The sequence below is a fragment of the Phyllobates terribilis genome, unplaced genomic scaffold (genome assembly GCF_046119375.1).
Source record: "Phyllobates terribilis strain yellow unplaced genomic scaffold, ASM4611937v1 Scaffold_5__5_contigs__length_657084704, whole genome shotgun sequence".
Lineage (NCBI taxonomy): Eukaryota > Metazoa > Chordata > Amphibia > Anura > Dendrobatidae > Phyllobates > Phyllobates terribilis.
In genome coordinates, this window is record NW_027362765.1 from 419959129 (window position 1) to 419978845 (window position 19717).

At 41.3% G+C, this 19717-nt stretch overlaps 1 protein-coding gene across 1 annotated transcript in view; it reads left to right on the forward strand.

Annotated features, from left to right (window-relative positions):
* ADGRA1 (adhesion G protein-coupled receptor A1) overlaps window positions 1–19717 on the forward strand; it is a 1149356-nt gene that overhangs the window by 377609 nt on the left and 752030 nt on the right. The window contains exon 8 of the mRNA XM_073685204.1: window positions 15718–15882. Within this exon, the coding sequence (XP_073541305.1) occupies window positions 15718–15882 (165 nt within the window). The remainder of the gene's footprint in view (window positions 1–15717; window positions 15883–19717) is intronic.

Genomic DNA, 19717 nt, shown 5'->3' on the forward strand with positions numbered 1-19717 from the left:
GTCACTCTCTACCTGTCCTCCATGTGTAGTGCAGGGTCTGTCACTCTCTGTCTGTCCTCCTTGTGTAGCGTGGGGTCTGTCACTCTCTACCTGTCCTCCATGTGTAGTGCAGGGTCTGTCACTCTCTACCTGTCCTCCTTGTGTAGTGTGGGGTCTGTCACTCTCTACCTGTCCTCCATGTGTAGTGTGGAGTCTGTCACTCTCTACCTGTCCTCCATGTGTAGTGCAGGGTCTGTCACTCTCTACCTGTCCTCCATGTGTAGTGCGGGGTCTGTCACTCTCTACCTGCCCTCCATTTGTAGTGCGAGGTCTGTCACTCTCTACCTGTCCTCCATGTGTAGTGTGGGGTCTGTCACTGTCTACCTGTCCTACTTGTGTAGTGTGGAGTCTGTCACTCTCTACCTGTCCTCCATGTGTAGTGTGGAGTCTGTCACTCTCTACCTGTCCTCCATGTGTAGTGCGGGGTTTGTCACTCTCTACCTGTCCTCCATGTGTAGTGCGGGGTCTGTCACTCTCTACCTGCCCTCCATGTGTAGTGCGAGGTCTATCACTCTCTACCTGTCCTCCATGTGTAGTGCAGGGTCTGTCACTCTCAACCTGTCCTCCTTGTGTAGTGTGGGGTCTGTCACTCTCTACCTGTCCTCTATGTGTAGTGCGGGGTCTGTCACTCTCTACCTGTCCTCCATGTGTAGTGTGTGGTCTGTCATTTTCTACCTGTCCTCCATGTGTAGTGTATGGTCTGTCACTCTCTACCTGTCCTCCATGTGTAGTTAACGGTCTGTCATTCTCTACCTGTCCTCCTTGTGTAGTGTGGGGTCTGTCACTCTCTACCTGTCCTCCATGTGTAGTGTGGTGTCTGTCACTCTCTACCTGTCCTCCATGTGTAGTGTGGGGTCTGTCACTCTCTACCTGTCCTCCTTGTGTAGTGCGGGGTCTGTCACTCTCTACCTGTCCTCCATGTGTAGTGCGGGGTCTGTCACTCTCTACCTGTCCTCCATGTGTAGTACAGGGTCTGTCACCCTCTCCCTGTCCTCCATGTGTAGTGCAGGGTCTGTCACCCTCTCCCTGTCCTCCATGTGTAGTGCAGGGTCTGTCACTCTCTACCTGTCCTCCATGTGTAGTGTGGGATCTGTCACTCTCTGCCTGTCCTCCATGTGTAGTGCGGGGTCTGTCACTCTCTACCTGCCCTCCATGTGTAGTGCGAGGTCTGTCACTCTCTACCTGTGCGTGAAAACTGTATCTGTGCTTTGATTGGTTACTGAGGGAAATAAAAACATTTTTTTTTTAATAGCTGTTAATGATCTGGCCTATGGCGTTTTTGCAACGCTCGTATTTTTGCACCATTTTCTTCCCTATTGATTTTAAATCTACATTTTACATATATTATTACATTTTATTTTAAGGATACACTGTACATCTAGGTACATTCCCCAGAGTAGTCTGGCACTGAAATAAAATTCCTTGATAAACAGAACATGCCATGCCTGTGTCTAACTTTGTAGATTTTTGGAGTGGGAATAGTGCTGCTGTGAACTTCCCCACACGCACCCAGATGACTCATCACCACTGATATCTATCAATGTGTTAACACCAATTTTTGGCTTTAAATGTAATTGTTTAAAAATTGCTTTTTTAAGCATTTTCGCCTCATTTTTCAGTTTTAAGAATTGAGATAAAGAGATGATTTGGACGCAGTTTAGGCCAATTTTATGACCTGGATTAAAGGAAATTGGCAGAAATTTATGGTGCAAATCTACGTGTGCTCACAGCAGCCATGGGAAGATTGTTTCCCTGTCAAAAGGATCAAAATGCACCAAATATATTTAGAAATGTACAGCTTATAATAAATTTGTCATAAATCCTGCCAACTCCAATTCACTCATGTACAATAAACCAGTGAAAATATATGTGGAACTATGTGCAAATTATGCCTGATGAGATTAAATGCATGTCTATAGTACAGGGGTGGAGAACCTCTGGCTTCCAGGCAGATTAGCGAGGACCATGGTGCTTGGACCAGCAGTCGAAACTTGCCGGTCGCAAGTCCTTTAAACTGCTCTTGCACTGCGAGCACGCACATGCAATGTTCATTACTGAATGCTGCAGCACTTAAATTGAAGGATTATGTCATGATGCTGGCCAGTGCCGTCGTCGGGATGTACTACATGGGAGGAGCTAGCGCTTGATGTGCACCCATCCCACAGATGAAGATTAAAGCAGAAATCCCAGTGTCTTATGTGTTATGTTCTCCAGTCCAATATCTACTGTGATATATGCATGGTCATCAGTCCAATGTCTCCTGTGACGTATATGCACCAACCCAATGTCTCCTGTAATGTGTGCTCTTGACGAATGTCTCCTGTGATGTAGGAGACATTGGACTGGAGCAAGTAAGTCACAGGAGGCATTGGAGCTGGAGCATGTACATCACAGAAGACATTGGACTGGAGCAAGTATGTAATGTCTCTTTTGACATTTGTGCTCCAGCCTGAATGTCTCCTGTGATGTATGTGCTCCAGCCCCAATGTCTGTGATGTATAAGATCCAACCCCAATAACTCCTGTGACATATGTGCTCCAGCCTCGAGGACTCCTGTGATGTACACTCAAGCCCAATGTCTCTTGTGGTATATGCACCAGCCTAATGTCTCCAGTGATGTATGCTCCAGCCTCAATGTCTCCTGTGACTTACGTGCTTCAGCCCAATGTCTCCTGTGATATGTGATCAAACCCAATGTCTCCTGTGATGTTTGTGCTCCAGCCAAATGTCTCTTGCAACATACAGTGGTGGCCAAAAGTATTGGCACCCTTGCAATTCTGTCAGATAATACTCAGTTTCTTCCTGAAAATGATTGCAATCACAAATTCTTTGGTATTATTATCTTCATTTAATTTGTCTTCAATGAAAAAACACAAAAAGAATTGTCCTAAAGCCAAATTGGATACAAATCCACACCAAACCTAAAAAAGGGGTGAACAAAAGTATTGGCACTGTTTGAAAAATCATGTGATGCTTCTCTAATTCGTGTAATTAACAGCTCCTGTAACTTACCTGTGGCACCTAACAGCTGTTGACAATAACTAAATCACACTTGCAGCCAGTTAACATGGATTAAAGTTGACTCAACCTCTGTCCTGTGTCCTTGTGTGTACCACATTGAGCATGGAGAAAAGAAAGAAGACCAAAGAACTGTCTGAGGACTTGAGAAACCAAATTGTGAGGAAGCATGAGCAATCTCAAGGCTACAAGTCCATCTCCAAAGACCTGAATGTTCCTGTGTCTTCCGTGCGCAGTGTCATCAAGAAGTTTAAAGCCCATGGCACTGTGGCTAACCTCCCTAGATGTGGACGGAAAAGAAAAATTGACGAGAGATTTCAACGCAAGATTGTGCGGATGGTGGATAAAGAACCTGGACTAACATCCAAACAAATTCAAGTTGCCCTGCAGTCCAAGGGTACAACAGTGTCAACCCATACTATCCGTCGGCGTCTGAATGAAAAGGGACTGTATGGTTGGATACTCAGGAAGACCCCACTTCTTACCCCGAGACATAAAAAAGCCAGGCTGGAGTTTGCCAAAACTTACCTGAGAAAGCCTAAAACGTTTTGGAAGAATGTTCTCTGGTCAGATGAGACAAAAGTAGAGCTTTTTGCAAAAATCATCAACATAGAGTGTACAGGAAAAAAAAAGAGACATTCAAAGAAAAGAACACGGTCCCTACAGTCAAACATGGCGGAGGTTCCCTGATGTTTTGGGGTTGCTTTGCTGCCTCTGGCACTGGACTGCTTGACTGTGTGCATGGCATTATGAAGTCTGAAGACTAACAACAAATTTTGCAGCATAATGTAGGGCTGCGTCTCCCTCAGAGGTCAAGGGTCTTCCAGCAGGGCAATGACCCAAAACACACTTCCAAAAGCACTATAAAATGGTTTGAGAGAAAGCACTGGAGACTTCTAAGGTGGCCAGCAATGAGTAAAGACCTGAATCCCATAGACCACCTGTGGAGAGATCTCAAAATGGCAGTTTGGAGAAGGCACCCTTCAAATATCAGGGACCTGGAGCAGTTTGCCAAAGAAGAATGGCAAAGAATTGATGGTTACCGGAAGTGGTTGTTCGCAGTTATTTTGGCTAAAGGTTGTGCAACCAAGTATTAGGCTGAGGGTGCCAATACTTTTGTCTGGCCCATTTTTGGAGTTTTGTGCGAAATGATCAATGATTTGATTTTTGCTTCATTCTCGTTTGTGTTTTTCCTTGCAAGCAAGTTAAATGAAGATAATAATACCAAAGAATTTGTGATTGCAATCATTTTCAGGAAGAAACTGAGTATTATCTGACAGAATTGCAGGGGTGCCAATACTTTTGGCCGCCACTGTATGTGCTCCAGCAAGATGGGGGCCACATTTTGCAGCATAATGGAGACCATGTCAGAATGTAAAAGTGATAACTAAGTGGCTTGATAAACAAAACATTGACATCTTTGTTCCATGTCCAGGAAACTGCCCAGATCTCAATCCCATTGAGAACCTGTGGTCAATCCTCAAAAAAGCGAGAGGATTAACAAAAACAGAAATTGTGATAAACTCCAAGCACTGATTAGACAAGAATGGGTTGTCATCAGTCAGGGTTTGGCCCAAAAGCTGATATTCAGCTGTCAGGATGAAGGGTGGAAGTCTTGTAAAATAAGGGTCAACACTGTAAATATTGAGTCTTTGCATAAACCTGATGTAATTGTCAATAAAAAGTTAATAACTTATTAAATGCTGATAATTGTACATCATTATTTATTGACACATCCGACTTAAAATCCATAAACATTTGTTTGAAAACAAAAATTTATGTCAGTCTCAAAACTTTTGGCCACATATGTAGTTCTGAGAGCTCTGAGATGTCATGTGTCATCATATCCTTGTTGCTATGGCTGATGGAGACAAAGACTTACATTTCATTTATGTTTTTTGTTCATAACTGGTTCTTTTTCCACATTCACCATTTTATCGAACCATAATCTCCATTTATCCAGATGTGTATCTAAATACCTCTCTTTATAGATTCTCCTACAGCAGAAACTTTCACATCTGATTTCTCCAATCCCATATGGAAGGTACTGTAATGGAAAATCAGTATCTGAGTATACCATATCTCACATTTAATAATAATTACAGAATTCAATATTTCCTCATCAACCAACACATTAAGAACCAAGTCCTTTGGGGTTGGTGTTTCGCATGCATTCCCTTTATATATATAAAGTAATTGATAGTCAATATCTACATACTGCAGCTGTAACAATGTCAGATCTGATGAACAAGGTCCACATCAAATGCCTTACTTAATGAATAGTCGGAATTAACCTTGTACAAAAAAATGTAGGAATGCTGTATAATGTAGTCTATGAAAACTCATGTATTAAGAATTTAATTAAAAAGCAAAAAAAATAGTATACTCTCCTCACTGTTCACCTGTCTCACTGCTACCACTTCTTCGTCTCTTTGGGTGTTCCTCCACTCTTTGTTGAAAAAGTAAGAAACGACACAGAGTGGAAGAAGATCAGAAGCGACTGTAGCCAGCAAGAGGAAGTGGAGGACCAGACTGATAGTCGTGGTAGTGGGACGGGTGACTGACGAGGTAATTATACTATTTATCTTTAAACCTCCATTTTGTTCAATTCTATCTATCTAAAAAAAAAAAGAAAAATTAGAACAGCACACTATTAGCATCAAAAAACAAAATATCCAGCTGTAAGATGAATAGAAAATAAAAAGCAGGCAACACTCCAGTTGTAGCAAAAATAGTGTGGAATTTAATTAGCCTATGTAGCGTGGCAACGTTTCGGTTACAAAGAAACTTTCTCAAGCAGTGAATGAATACATACATACAGAAAGTATATATATACATCATTGTGCAATTTACAATTCATTAATGAAAATATATAATAAAATACAATTGCATAATATCCTGTACAAAATACATAGTGCAATTCATCATTAATAAAGTGCATAGAGACATATGAAATATAACAATATATATATTTTATATAGTTCCATTGTGCAAAAATGCCTTAATAATGAGTTGTTAAACCCATGTGTTATGTATAATTAGAAGTGCGACTCACCCACAGATGTATTGTTATTGTTTCGAATAGTGCAAGGGCCAAACCTGGGGTCTACAAAATGCTACTGCCCTTTTCTGCGCGCATCATCTTTAAGCAGCCAATAGGAATTTAGTGAGGTTAAAGGAAGTTCGTGCATATGCATTAGCAAGCCCATACTCCCGGGTGTCTGAGGTGAATTCAGTATTCAGCAGAATTTGTGTTTTTTTTTATACAATTTTGAATCAGTTAGCAAGAAATTTGATATCATATATGCAGGACACCATAGGTTTTCTAACAAAAGTTAAATTAATTAACTAATGAGGTAGTATTAGCCTCTTTTGATGTTATATCCTTACATACTTCCATATATAATGAAAGAGGCATCAAGGATGTTCAACAGAAACTCCTGATGTTATTAGACCTTTCAGAAAATGGTAGACAGTTTATTATTGGTCTATTGAATAATATACTAAAACAAAATTACTTTTTGTTTGGGGATGAATTTTTCTTACAGCGGCAAGGCACCGTCATGGGGGCCAATATGGCACCCACGTACACCAATATAGTTATAAGTGCATAGGAGGAGGACTTCGTTTTTGTGTCCCACCACTTCCAACATGCTCTGAGTTGGTGGTGATACATAGATGACGTCTTCCTCCTTTGGACTGATACCCAAGGTCAGTGGAAGGATTTTCATTAATTTTTGAATCAGATTGATCCAACAATAAAATTCACTTTAGTCTATTCAACCACAAGTATTCAGTTCTTAGATGTTATGATTAAGCAGAATAATGCTGAAGGCAGTACCTAACTCTTTGTAATGTCTACAGATAAAAATACATTTTAGTAGTCAGTACCCCACAAAGACCATAAAATACATACCTTATAGTCAATTTATTAGGATAAAACGAATAGTGAGTGATGAAGAAGATTCTTAAAAAGTTTGAATTCATGGTCAAAAAAATTGAAGATAAGGGCTATTTGCAACGAAATTTAGACATGCAAAAATAAGGCTTCTAACCTCACTAGAACATCTATTCTGAGTTGAAGAATAGCAAAAAAATGAAAAAGGTTTCCAATGGTATCTACATACAGTGAGGAAAGCATGGAAGTTGTTAAAATAATTAGAAAACATTAGAAAATGCTACATAACTGTTTGCCTGACATAGAGGAATTTAAGAACCCTCCACTCAATGTTGAGTTTAAAATGAATTCTATGATATAAGTAGGCTGTCTGCCTCTGTATCTGAATGGTTCCTCTGTTCCTCAGTGGTATATTGGGAATTATATTCTTTTCATCAATATTCTTTGATAGTCTACCTACCTTTTTCTCCTTACAGGATGCTTTAAGGGATTTTAATACTTTTTTATTCTATTTCTTCACAGATCACTGCCACGTATAAATAATTTCTAGAGAAAGCTGACTCATCCATTCACCTTAGGGTGCTCATTATTGTTGTAATTTTTTATTTATTTGAATTTTCTTAATTTTTTTTAGTATGCATTATTTTTTAATATGTCATTGATCTCCAGCCAATGGCAACCAAACCAAATAGGATTTATACCAACTTCCTATTTTTTCCTTACTAGGGTGGTAATGTCTATGGATGTTGTTTCTGTTGCCTTAATATACACCCAGGTTCACCTACAGGTCTTGGTAGGATGAACTGACTCCCATCATTCCTATAACACCTAAAACTGTTGGATGTCCTGGTGATTCACTAATAGAGACTGGCCTTTCCCGATACCCTATATATGTGATACAAGTATGTCTCTACTTCACTATTGAGTTAACTCTCATGTTACAGTTGAATGTCTATATATGTTATACAGTGGGGAAAAAAAGTATTTAGTCAGCCACTAATTGTGCAAGTTCTCCCACTTAAAAAGATGAGAGAGGCCTGTAATTGACATCATAGGTTGACCTCAACTATGAGAGACAAAATGAGAAAACAAATCCTGAAAATCACATTGTCTGATTTGGAAAGAATTTTTTTTTTAAATTTTGGTGGAAAATAAGTATTTGGTCAATAACAAAAGTTAATTTCAATACTTTGTTATATATCCTTTGTTGGCAATGACAGAGGTCAAACGTTTTCTGTAAATCTTCACGAGGTTGGCACACACTGTTGCTGGTATGTTGGCCCATTCCTCCATGCAGATTTTCTCTAGAGCAGTAATGTTTTGTGGCTGTCGCTGGGAAACACGGACTTTCAACTCCCTCCAAATGTTTTCTATAGGGTTTAGATCTTGAGACTGGCCACTCCAGGACCTTTAAATGCTTCTTACAAAGCCACTCCTTCGTTGCCCTGGCGGTGTGCTTGGGATCATTGTCATACTGAAAGACCCAGCCACGTTTCATCTTCAATGCCTTTACTGATGGAAGGATGTTTGCACTTAAAATCTCACGATACATGGCCCCATTCATTCTTTCATGTGTACGGATCAGTCGTCCTGGTCCCTTGGCAGAGAAACAGCCCCAAAGCATGATGTTGCCATCCCCATGCTTCACAGTAGGTATGGTGTTCTTTGGATGCAACTCAGCATTCTCTCTCCTCCAAACACGACGAGTTGTGTTTCTACCAAACAGTTCTACTTTGGTTTCATCTGACCATATGGCATTCTCCCAATACTCTTCTCGATCATTCAAAATATCTCTAGCAAACTTCAGACGGGCCTGGACATGTAATGGCTTAAGCAGGGGGACACGTCTGGCACTGCAGGGTCTGAGTCCCTGGTGGCGCAGTGTGTTACTGATGGTAGCCTGTGTAACGTTGGTCCCAGCTCTCTGCAGGTCATTCACTAGGTCCCCCCTTGTGGTTCTGCGATGTTTGCTCACCGTTCTTGACATCATATTGACCCCACAGGGTGAGATCTTGTGTGGAGCCCCAGATCGAAGGAGATTATCAGTGGTCTTGTATGTCTGCCATTTTCTAATTATTGTTCCCACAGTTTATTTCTTGACACCAAGCTGCTTGCCTATTGCCTATTGGTGGAAGGCTACAATTTTGTTTCTGGTTTCCTTCGACAGCTCTTTGGTCTTCACCATAGTGGAGTTTGTAGTGTAACTGTTTGAGGTTGCGGACAGGTGTCTTTTATACTGATAACAAGTTCAAGCAGGTGCCAGTACTACAGGTAATGAGTGGAGGACAGGGGAGCCTCTTAAAGAAGAAGTTACAGGTCTGTGAGAGCCAGAAATCTTTCTTGTTTGTAGGTGACCAAATACTTATTTTCCACCAAAATTTGAAAACATTTCTTTCCAAATCAGACAATGTGATTTTCAGGATTTGATTTATCATTTTGTCTCTCATAGTTTAGGTCTAACTATAATGTCAATCACAGGCCTCTCTCATCTTTTTGAGTGGGAGAACTTGCACAATTGATGACTGAATAAATACCGTATTTTTCGGACTATAAGACACACTTTTTTCCTCCAAAATTTTGGCGGAAAATGGGGGGTGAGTCTTATCGTCCGAATGTTTCGGGGGGGGGGGTATTTATATATATACTGCACTGCTAAAGAAAATGAATATTCACTGCCCCCACGCCCATATTCATGCTCCTTAATAGCGTCACACAGTGTATCAGCAGCGCAGCTCCTGCTGCTGCCGGGTGATGGCGTGTCTATCTATCTATCTATCATCTATCTATCTCTTTCACACTCTATCTATCCATCTTCCATATATGCCCAGTCATCGTGATCTGTCATTCCCGGACAAAGTCATTGAATGTTCTTACAGCTAACATTGCATAATAATGTCCTACTCTCCGACTTAAAATGAAATATTAAGTTCTGTGTAATTGAGCAAATATTGTTTTTTAACAACTCATAGTAATTCATCCTCTAGGGGGAGCTGTTAATGAAGACTAGAACATGCAAATTATTCATACGAAAGTTCTCATCCTTAATGCATTGACTTCTGCTAGAGAGAAATCCATTGACATATTAACATTGTCTAGTGGAGCCGGCCATGCTTGACTGAACAGAGGCTGAACAGAACGGCATTAAACAGCAGAAAACTCTTTCAGCTGGTGCATTGACACAATTATTTCTCCTTCTTATAACTGACGTCTTACAATTGTTTTCCTGATGTTCCATCTATTTTCTGCTTGACAGGATAACACAATGGGCCCCTATATTTAAGGTTTGTCCGCCTGACATTTTTAGAAAAAAAAAATTTAAGTTGAAATTTTCTGGAAGTTCTCTCCTTGGTTAGCACAATCTATATTTGTAGCTCTCACTGACGTGTAACATCCTCAAGAATTACTATTCTTAACTTGATATGTATTGGACTTTTTTTTGTTTCTAATCTATGGAATGACCTAAGTAAAGACAGACATTATAATGACAACTTCTAAAATTTTGGCAAATGCATAGGATGGTGTATTAGGCGGTTAGCTCTCTATTCTTGGGGGCTAGAGATGAAGCTCCACTGTGGAAATCTTGTAGATATTCCACAAATGCCTGAGATGGGAATACCTCTTTAAACGGTCACTGTCATTTGAAGAAACTTTGCATAAAGCAACTGTACAAGCATACATAAGAAAACTTTATATTGCATCCTATCAGATAAATCTACTTCTTTCTCCACTTATGAGTCACTTTTTTGCCCGGCTTTATGAACTCATTATTAGAGATGAGCGGTGTTCGACTAGAACTGTTCGCCAATCTCAAATTCGAGCTGTTTTGGGCGGTGTTCGAGTCGTTCGACGAACGCGAACGATTTGCAAAAAATTCGGCTGTTCGAGGTTATGTTCGATAACTGTTCATGCACCAAAAGCGTGTCCTGCATGTCTGGCGCTATTTAGAGCACCAATCATGCAGGGATTGTCTGCCACTCACTGTAATGCCACAGCCATGGTGGTTGTGGCATTACAGTGGTTGCCCAAATCGATGGGAAAAGTGCTCACAGTGAAACATGAAAAGCTGGCAATTCAGCAGCGGCATACACCGGTACCCGACAATTTAGAACCGAAACAATAGAGTATCACACATAGATTAGATAGATAGAAACATGTCAGTCACATATATAAGAAGTACAGTGACAGTGTTTACTGTATTTGTCATTTAGTGTTAAAATAAAGGATTTATTTAAAAAAAAATTGTCGTGGGGTTCCCCGTAATTTTAGTCTCTAGCGGAGGTTAAGCAGTCGGCTGGGGCAGATGTTTGAAGCCTGGGAAGGGGGTAATACCCACGGAGCTTCCCAGGCTACTAATATCAGCCCCCAGCTGAATACCTAGCCTTTAGTAGCTAGTAAAATGGGGGACCCCCCAAAAATGACGTGGGGTCCCCCCTATTTTAATAGCTAGCAAAGGCTAGGCAGACAGCTGGGGGCTGATATTAATAGCCCAGGAAGGGTGCCATGAATATTGGCCCCCTCCCAGGCTAGAAACACCAGCCGTCAGCCGCCCCAGAAATGGCGCATCCATAGGATGCGCCAATTCTGGCACTTAGCCTCTCTCTTCCCACTGCCCTGTAGCGGTGGCAGTGGGGTAATAGGATTGGGGTTGATGTCAGCTTATAATGCCAGCTGACCTCAAGCCCAGGTTAGTAATGGAGAGGTGTCTATAAGACACCCCCATTACTAACCCCATAGTGAAAGTTAAAAAAAAACACAAACACCCAGAATAAAGTCCTTTAATTGAAATAAAGACACAATTATTTATTGTTCTAAATTAAACCATACTTACCATCACGCCCATTCCAGCTGAAGCCAACGATCTCCTGCAATAAAAGTAAAATAATAAAGCAACATCATCCTTACCTTTCCATGGTTCCCACGACAGCTTCAGATCTGCTACATTCACATGACAGGCTGGACCGCAGCAGAACGCTGCCATCCAGCCAGTCATCCCGCAGACACTGAGAAGCGCAGGCATGCTTGCGCTCTGCAGTGTCTCTGAAGGATGACAAGCTGGATGGCAGCACTCAGCTGTGATCCAGCCTGTCATCTCAATGCCATTGTAACGGGTCTGGGAGGTGGAACCTCAGAGCAGCTATACAAGGGGGCAGTCCTTGTAAGGAAGCGGGTGGCTCCCAGGGAAGGCGGACAGGTAGTCACGGCAAGTGACAGGGACAGTCTCTGGGTAGAAGAGCAGGAGGTCACGGCAAGTGACGGGGACAGTCTTTGACAGGCGGGAAGTCACGGCAAGTGACAGCAGGATAAGAGTCTCTAGATAGGCAGGTGGTCACGGCAAGTGACAGCAGGGAAAGAGTCTCTAGATAGGCTAGCAGGCAGGTAGCAGGTGAGCGCTCCCAGGTGAGCGGGCAAGAGTCTCTGGACAGGCAGGTGGTCACGGCAAGTGACGGCAGAGCCTCCAGGTAGGCTAGCAGGTAGGTAGCAGATGAGCGCTCCCAGGTGAGCGGGCAGGAGTCTCTGGACAGGCAGGTGGTCACGGCAAGTGACGGCAGAGCCTCCAGGTAGGCTAGCAGGCAGGTAGCAGGTGAGCGCTCCCAGGTGAGCGGGCAGGAGTCTCTGGACAGGCAGGTGGTCGCGGCAAGTGACGGCAGAGCCTCCAGGTAGGCTAGCAGGCAGGTAGCAGGTGAGGGCTCCCAGGTGAGCGGGCGGGCTGATCCATAGACAGACTGACAGGTGTTGGAAGGCAGACTGTCGGACCGCAGGAATGCAAGCAGATAGACAGGAATCAGGTAGGGATCAAACAGAGATCTGGCAGGTAACTGGCAGGTATCTGGTAACGGGACCTGAGGGCTGAAGCAGAGTTGAAAGGCTTTGCAACAACATTGCTCGGGCACCTCCATTTTGGAGGAGGTGCCTTATATATGGTGAGGTCCTCCGGCCATTGGCCGGGGACTCCTTAGGACGGCGCGCGCGGCCCCTTTAAGAGAGGGGGAGCGCGCGCGCGCCCTAAGCACAGAAGCCGGGAAGCAGCGCTTGCTGCCAGCAGAGCGGGAGGAAGCTGCCGGACACAGAGCGGAGAGGTGAGGGGAACGGCGTCCCTGCCTAGCAGGAGGCAGGGACGCCGACGCTACAGCCATCCCAGCGTGGGAGAATTCTCCTGCTCAAGCGCTGAGCGCTGAGAATTTTCCCACGCTGTCAGTGACGTGCATGAGGTGAGCCGAGTTCATTGGACATGAGCTCACCTCATGCACGTCACTGACAGCGCGGGAAAATTCTCCTGCACTCACCGCATGCGCAGGAGAATTTTCCCACGCTGTCAGTGACGTGCATGAGGTGAGCTGAGTTCATTGGACATGAACTCGGCACATCTGGATGCCGTCACAGCCAGACACTGAGGAGCGCAAGCATGCCTGCGCTTCTCAGTGTCTGCCGCATGGCAAGCTGGATGGCAGCGTTCTGCTGCGGTCCAGCCTGTCATGTGAATGTAGCAGAGCTGAAGCTGTCGTGGGAACCATGGAAAGGTAAGTATGATGTTGCTTTATTATTTTACTTTTATTGCAGGAGATCGTTGGCTTCAGCTGGAATGGGCATGATGGTAAGTATGGTTTAATTTAGAACAATAAAGAATAGTGTGTTTATTTCAACTAAAGGACTTTATTCTGGGTGTTTGTGGGTTTTTTTAACTTTGACTATGGGGTTAGTAATGGGGGTGTCTTATAGACACCTCTCCATTACTAACCTGGGCTTGATGTCAGCTGGCATTATAAGCTGACATCAACCCCAACCCTATTACCCCACTGCCACCGCTACAGGGCAGTGGGAAGAGCGAGGCTAAGTGCCAGAATCGGCGCATCCTATGGATGCGCCATTTCTGGGGCGGCTGACGGCTGGTGTTTCTAGCCTGGGAGGGGGCCAATATTCATGGCACCCTTCCTGGGCTATTAATATCAGCCCCCAGCTGTCTGCCTAGCCTTTGCTAGCTATTAAAATAGGGGGGACCCCACGTCATTTTTTTTGGGGTCCCCCATTTTACTAGCTACTAAAGGCTAGGTATTCAGCTGGGGGCTGATATTAGTAGCCTGGGAAGCTCCGTGGGTATTACCCCCTTCCCAGGCTTCAAACATCTGCCCCAGCCATCTGCTTAACCTCCGCTAGAGACTAAAATTACGGGGAACCTCACGCCAATTTTTTTTTTAATAAATCCTTTATTTTAACACTAAATGACAAGTACAGTAATCAACACTATCACTGTACTTCTTATATATGTGACTGTCATGTTTCTATCTATCTAATCTATTTGTGATGCTCTATTCTTCTGTTATAAAGTGTCGGGTACCGATGCTGAATTGCCAGCTGGCTTTTTTTAAAGAGACGGTGCATGAAAACACTAATATTTTTTTTAATAAATCTTTTAACACTAAATGACAAGTACAGTAACCAACACTGTCACTGTACTTCTTATATATGTGACTGACATGTTTCTATCTATCAAATCTATGTGTGATGCTCTATTCTTTCTGTTGTAAATTGTCGGGTACCGCTGCTGAATTGCCGGCCGGCTTTTTTAAAGAGACGGTGCATGAAAACACTAATATTTTTTTTAATAAATCCTTTAACACTAAATGACAAGTACAGTAACCAACACTGTCACTGTACTTCTTATATATGTGACTGACATGTTTATATCTATCTAATCTATGTGTGATGCTCTATTCCTTCTTGTCTAAATTGTCGGGTACCGGTGTATGCCGCTGCTGAACTGCCGGCCGGCTTTTTTAAAGAGAGTGTCTTCTGAGCAGTTTGTCAGCTTTTGGACACCTTTGAAGGTGTTTTCTATGTGTTTCTATGTGTTTTTGTTTGCCTGCCATTGGTTTTAACGGTGTTCGACGGTGTTCAACGGTGTTCTAAGGTGTTCGACGAACAGTTCCTCGAACATCCCGGTGTTCGACGAACCGAACCGAACCCGAACACTACGGGGGTGGCTCAACACTACTCATTATCCACTCTGAAAAAATACAGCTCAAACCCATTTTGATCAAAGAAAGAAGGACAAATAGCACAGTGAGGTGTAAGATTTCCCTCCTAGCATACTCTATGAAGAGGGGAAGAAGAGGAGAATGGAGGCGCACTTAGCACAGTGTGAGATCATGCAGACACAGGTAGTTAGAGGTGCAGCTTTCAACAAATGTGTTTCACTTTAGTGCTGGATTTACAGCCACACAGCTCAGTGTAACATCCTCCATGCTGCAGCTGCTTTTTTCTGTGTTCTATAAAGAAGGAAGAGTATGTGTGTAAGTTTTCCAAGCATACTTTAAAAGCCGCACTGGGGACTGGTTTGGATAGATGGATCCCTGGTGGCATCCCCCCAGTTATGGGTCTCTCCTTATACGCGCGTATTCAGAAAGAACTGTCAGTTGTGTGGGGAGAAGCCACTGGCGACCCTCCTGTCATATTTGTCTCCAGTGCGTCTCGGTCCCGGGCGGCTTTTAAAGTATGTTTTCTCTGAAATGCCGCAGCTTTACAGAGTCAAACATACCCAGGTGAGATTGTACAACCAGTGACAGATCCATGCTCCCCGTGGATCGCACAGCATGTCTCAGCTGTCAGGTGCTAGTTAAAATATCTACAATTGGGAGAATATATTTAGGTTACTGAATGTTTGTACATGAAAGTTGGGCGGATTGGGCAACTAAAAAAAAAAAACCTTATAAGTGTCCTAAACTACTTTTGATAAAAGTCTGATGGATATCGGTGATGTTTCGCAGTGACCTCATTCTGTCCAGTGTTGATGTGGAGTCTTCAGGTATTTGGGAATGTCAAGTAAACTCATCTTACGGAATTACATCTAAACAAATTGAGATTATTGTCCTGGAAACTGGAGCCCCTTATTGTCCAATGGAACGGATAATCAACAACAGAGGAGAATACAGGTGACTATTAACTTTACTACATGTTTTACAAAGATGTATCTACATATTCCTTTCCACAAGCTTCATTAAGGACTCCAGTTTCTCACAAAACAAATTCAATACATTGCTAGTAAAGCCTTAACAAGCTGTATTTCACACCACATACGCTGGGTAACTACATAGAGCATAGACATTTCCCGACAGAGTATCAAAGTAGTATCACAAAATTATAGTACCATATAGTGTTTCTTTGTTTTTTCAAAGCTGGTCATTTCCCTCCATTTATTTTAGGCTATCTAAAGGTAAAGAGGAAGCATACCACTTTAAATTAAATTTGTTATTTCAGAAAACCTATAATTGGTATTTATTTTGTTTGTATGATATGCGCTAAAGAGGAGCAAATCTGCCAAAGTTCGAGGTCGGCAGATTTGCTCAAATTTGGCTGGAAATATATTCAATGTGAATTGAATGAGCCTCCGTCGCCATTAAAATTAGTCCATTTATTATTCTCTGCGGTGTTCCGACCCCCATTAATAATAATCAAATGTTCATGTGGGGTTATGGATGTTATGAGGAGCAGGAACCTAAGAAAGCCAATAGAAACTAGAGTAGCCGTGGCAGCAGGGCTAGGTGAGGGAGTTGGTGAGTATGATATCTTACAGATGTATTTCAGCCCATTCACGGCCCATATAAATCCAGCGGCAACCAGCTCGAAAAAACCCAAAATTGGATGTGCTAGAATGTGCAAGTTTTGGTAAATTCTAAACAGATTTGAATCCCTCATCCCTAGTATGTGATTAATTTCCAGTGAAATAACCGTGTGCTAAGATTTGTAAATTTTCATGGCGAACAAATCAATTCACCTATTCTGTTGTGAAACTTCAGAATTTTCAATACTTTTGCATAAATTTGACCTATAACTATATCAGATTTTCTTACCAGTCCTAAAAGTAGATAAAGAGATCCAAATTAAACAAATGAGTGAAAGATATTAGACTTTGTCATTTTCTAAACGAGGAAAGTTGGAGTGAAAAAGAAACTCCAAGCGGATGTGGCGCTAGTCACCTTAGGATTTCTTAAATACATCCAATTTCTCAAAGAAAAAATGTTAAAATACAGTACCGTACTGTACTTTGTACTGTATTTTAAAAATTTTTCTTTGAGAAATTAAATTTATTTTTTGGAACAGATTTTTCACTGAAATTGGATGTATTTAAGAAATCCTAATTAGACTAGCGTTACATCTGTTTGGAGTTTCTTTTTCACTTTTCTTGAGATTCTCAACGTGCATTTCTTACTGATTAACGGTGAGCATAACCACAACAAAAAGATTTTTTACTGTTGGTAAAAACGTATTAAGCTCAGAGAAAGCGCCGCACTTGTCTTTCTTCCCTCTCTCTCTATTAGGGATCTTCTAAAGGCTAAATGAGGAAAGTGATAGAATATTACACGTCTGTCAGTGGCAAAAGTATTTGAACCTTTAGCATTAGCAAATAATTTAAAGGTAAAAGTAGAGTCTTGTGTTTTCAATGAATACAATGACAATTAACTGTGAGTGGGCAACCTGTTTTATTTAAAGAACATGCATCTGTCAAGGGCCGATCTTCACAACACATGTTTATGAAAGTGTATCATAGCAACTAAAAAGGAGATTTCTGAGGACCTCAGAAGAAGAGTTGTTGATGCTTATAAGGCTGGAAAAAGTTACAAAACCATCTCTGAAGAGTTTGAATTCCGTTAGACCAGAGTCATTCAGTTTATGTACAAATGAAGGAAATTCATTATTACCCTCCCTAGAAGTGGTTAACCAACAGAGATCATCTCAAGAGCAAGGTGTATAATTCTCCGTAAGGTCACATAGGAACCCAAGGTTACCTCTAAGCAACTAAAGGCATCTCTCTCATTAGCTACTATAAATATTCATGAGACCACCATCATGAGCACACTAAACAACAATGGTGTACATGACATAGCTTCAAGGAGAAAACTAATGCTCCAAAGCCACAAGCCATTCTACAAAAGAATATTTTCAATGATGGCTCCACTGTAGCTCCTCAAAATCGTAATGAAGATTCTTATTGGAGTTAAAGTTATCACTGATACTGTACACTTGCATCAGAAATTGCATTATGTTGTTCTTGAGCCTCCAAGGAAGCAATGAGCACATATTTTTTTTATATGTGTGAATATTTTTATGGCTTCTGTTTTTCATTTTGAAGTTTCTGAAGTACAAGTCTTCTTTGTAAATATACAAAATGTTATTTTGTCTTCAGTAGTTCAGCAGTTTTTCAGTAGTTTTTTAAGCTCTTTAATCCAGCTTCAAATTATTGCCACGCTCCTTTTATCATTGGGCATAAATTTAAAAAAAATATGAGGTTTCAACTTTATTGATCGATTTCCAGAAAAGTTGAAGAAAATGCATTTTAAAGTACACTTATCAAAAGCCGGGGCTGAGTCTGCGGATTATTCTGCGCTTGAAAAGGAACACATTGAAAATGGCTAGAAGACTTTAAACCCTTTAAATATATTATTTGTTTCTAAGGCTTTCTTACAGTGATCCATCTGCAGTGTAATAATCTCTTATTGAAGAGGTCTCCAGATTTTTTGATGTTATGTCAAATACAAAGACAAGAAGATAGCGGGTGGCAAAACAAAGTCTTCCATCCATTTCAGAAGTAGAGATCAAATTGTTTTGACAGTAGAGTTCTTGTGTTGTTATTGTTGGATAACTGGAATTAAACATAAAAAAATGAAATTGTCTCCTGAAATCATCAAATAAATATTTTGATCAAAGTTTCCATTGTTGGTTTAGAAGAACACCGGTATGAAAAAAAATGACACATGGTAGAAATTTTTGCATTCGGGCTCAGGAACTTCAAGTTACAAATCTTGATTTTTTTAGTTTTAGAAAACCCACTTGAAATATGCTATTATATATCTACATCTTGTAGCCAGATAAGGTTGCATTTACTAATAATGTCTATCATTGCTGGTCCTGACTGCTTCATGTGTAGCACAAACAGCTAATTCATTTCGTTGGGCACATGTAATGCTTTATTTGTCCTGTGGGGGAGCTGTAGGGAAATTTTTCACCTGCTGCCAGGTGTCTCTACAAACTACAGCTGATATCTGGGAATAGCCAGTGATCAACCTATCATCTTGAGACTGTATTAAAAAAAGATATTTTCTCTTCTAACATTCATTTATGTAGTTTCTTAATTTTTTTTTATAAAAGCAAAGACAATAATTTTTCGGACTATGGTATTTTGTGATTTTTCACGAATCACGTGTGACTAAAATATTCTATGCTATTTTTCTTACTGTATAAATACTAGAGTAGAACTATTTCTTAAGAAACACAATTATGCCCAGAAGAGATGAAAGGTAAAGACGAAAATGATGACCAGCTGCAAGAAACTATCGCTTGAGTTAAAATATGTCATTCAGAAGCAGGTTCAAAATAGGAGAAATGAAAATCAAAATGACAGAAAAATGGATTGCATGGTCTCTGTCAGCAGAAAAAAAAGTATAGAGAAGCTTTACAACTCTTTTGGACATATTAAGGAGAATTACCGTATACTGTGTATCTTGTTGCATTTAAATTAAATTATTCATTCGGGACATCAAATTGGTGACAAGTCAACCATACATCACATTTGTCTTAAGCTTACCAAGGTATCACATTGATGACATACCTACTTAGACATCATTTCAATCATAGGCCTATTTAGACATCACATTGGTAATAAGCCTACAAGGCATTGCATTACACACAAGTGTACCTTAACATTACAATGGTAACAAGTACGCCCCCTGATGAAGGAGGGCGAAACATACTGGATATCAATCACTATAC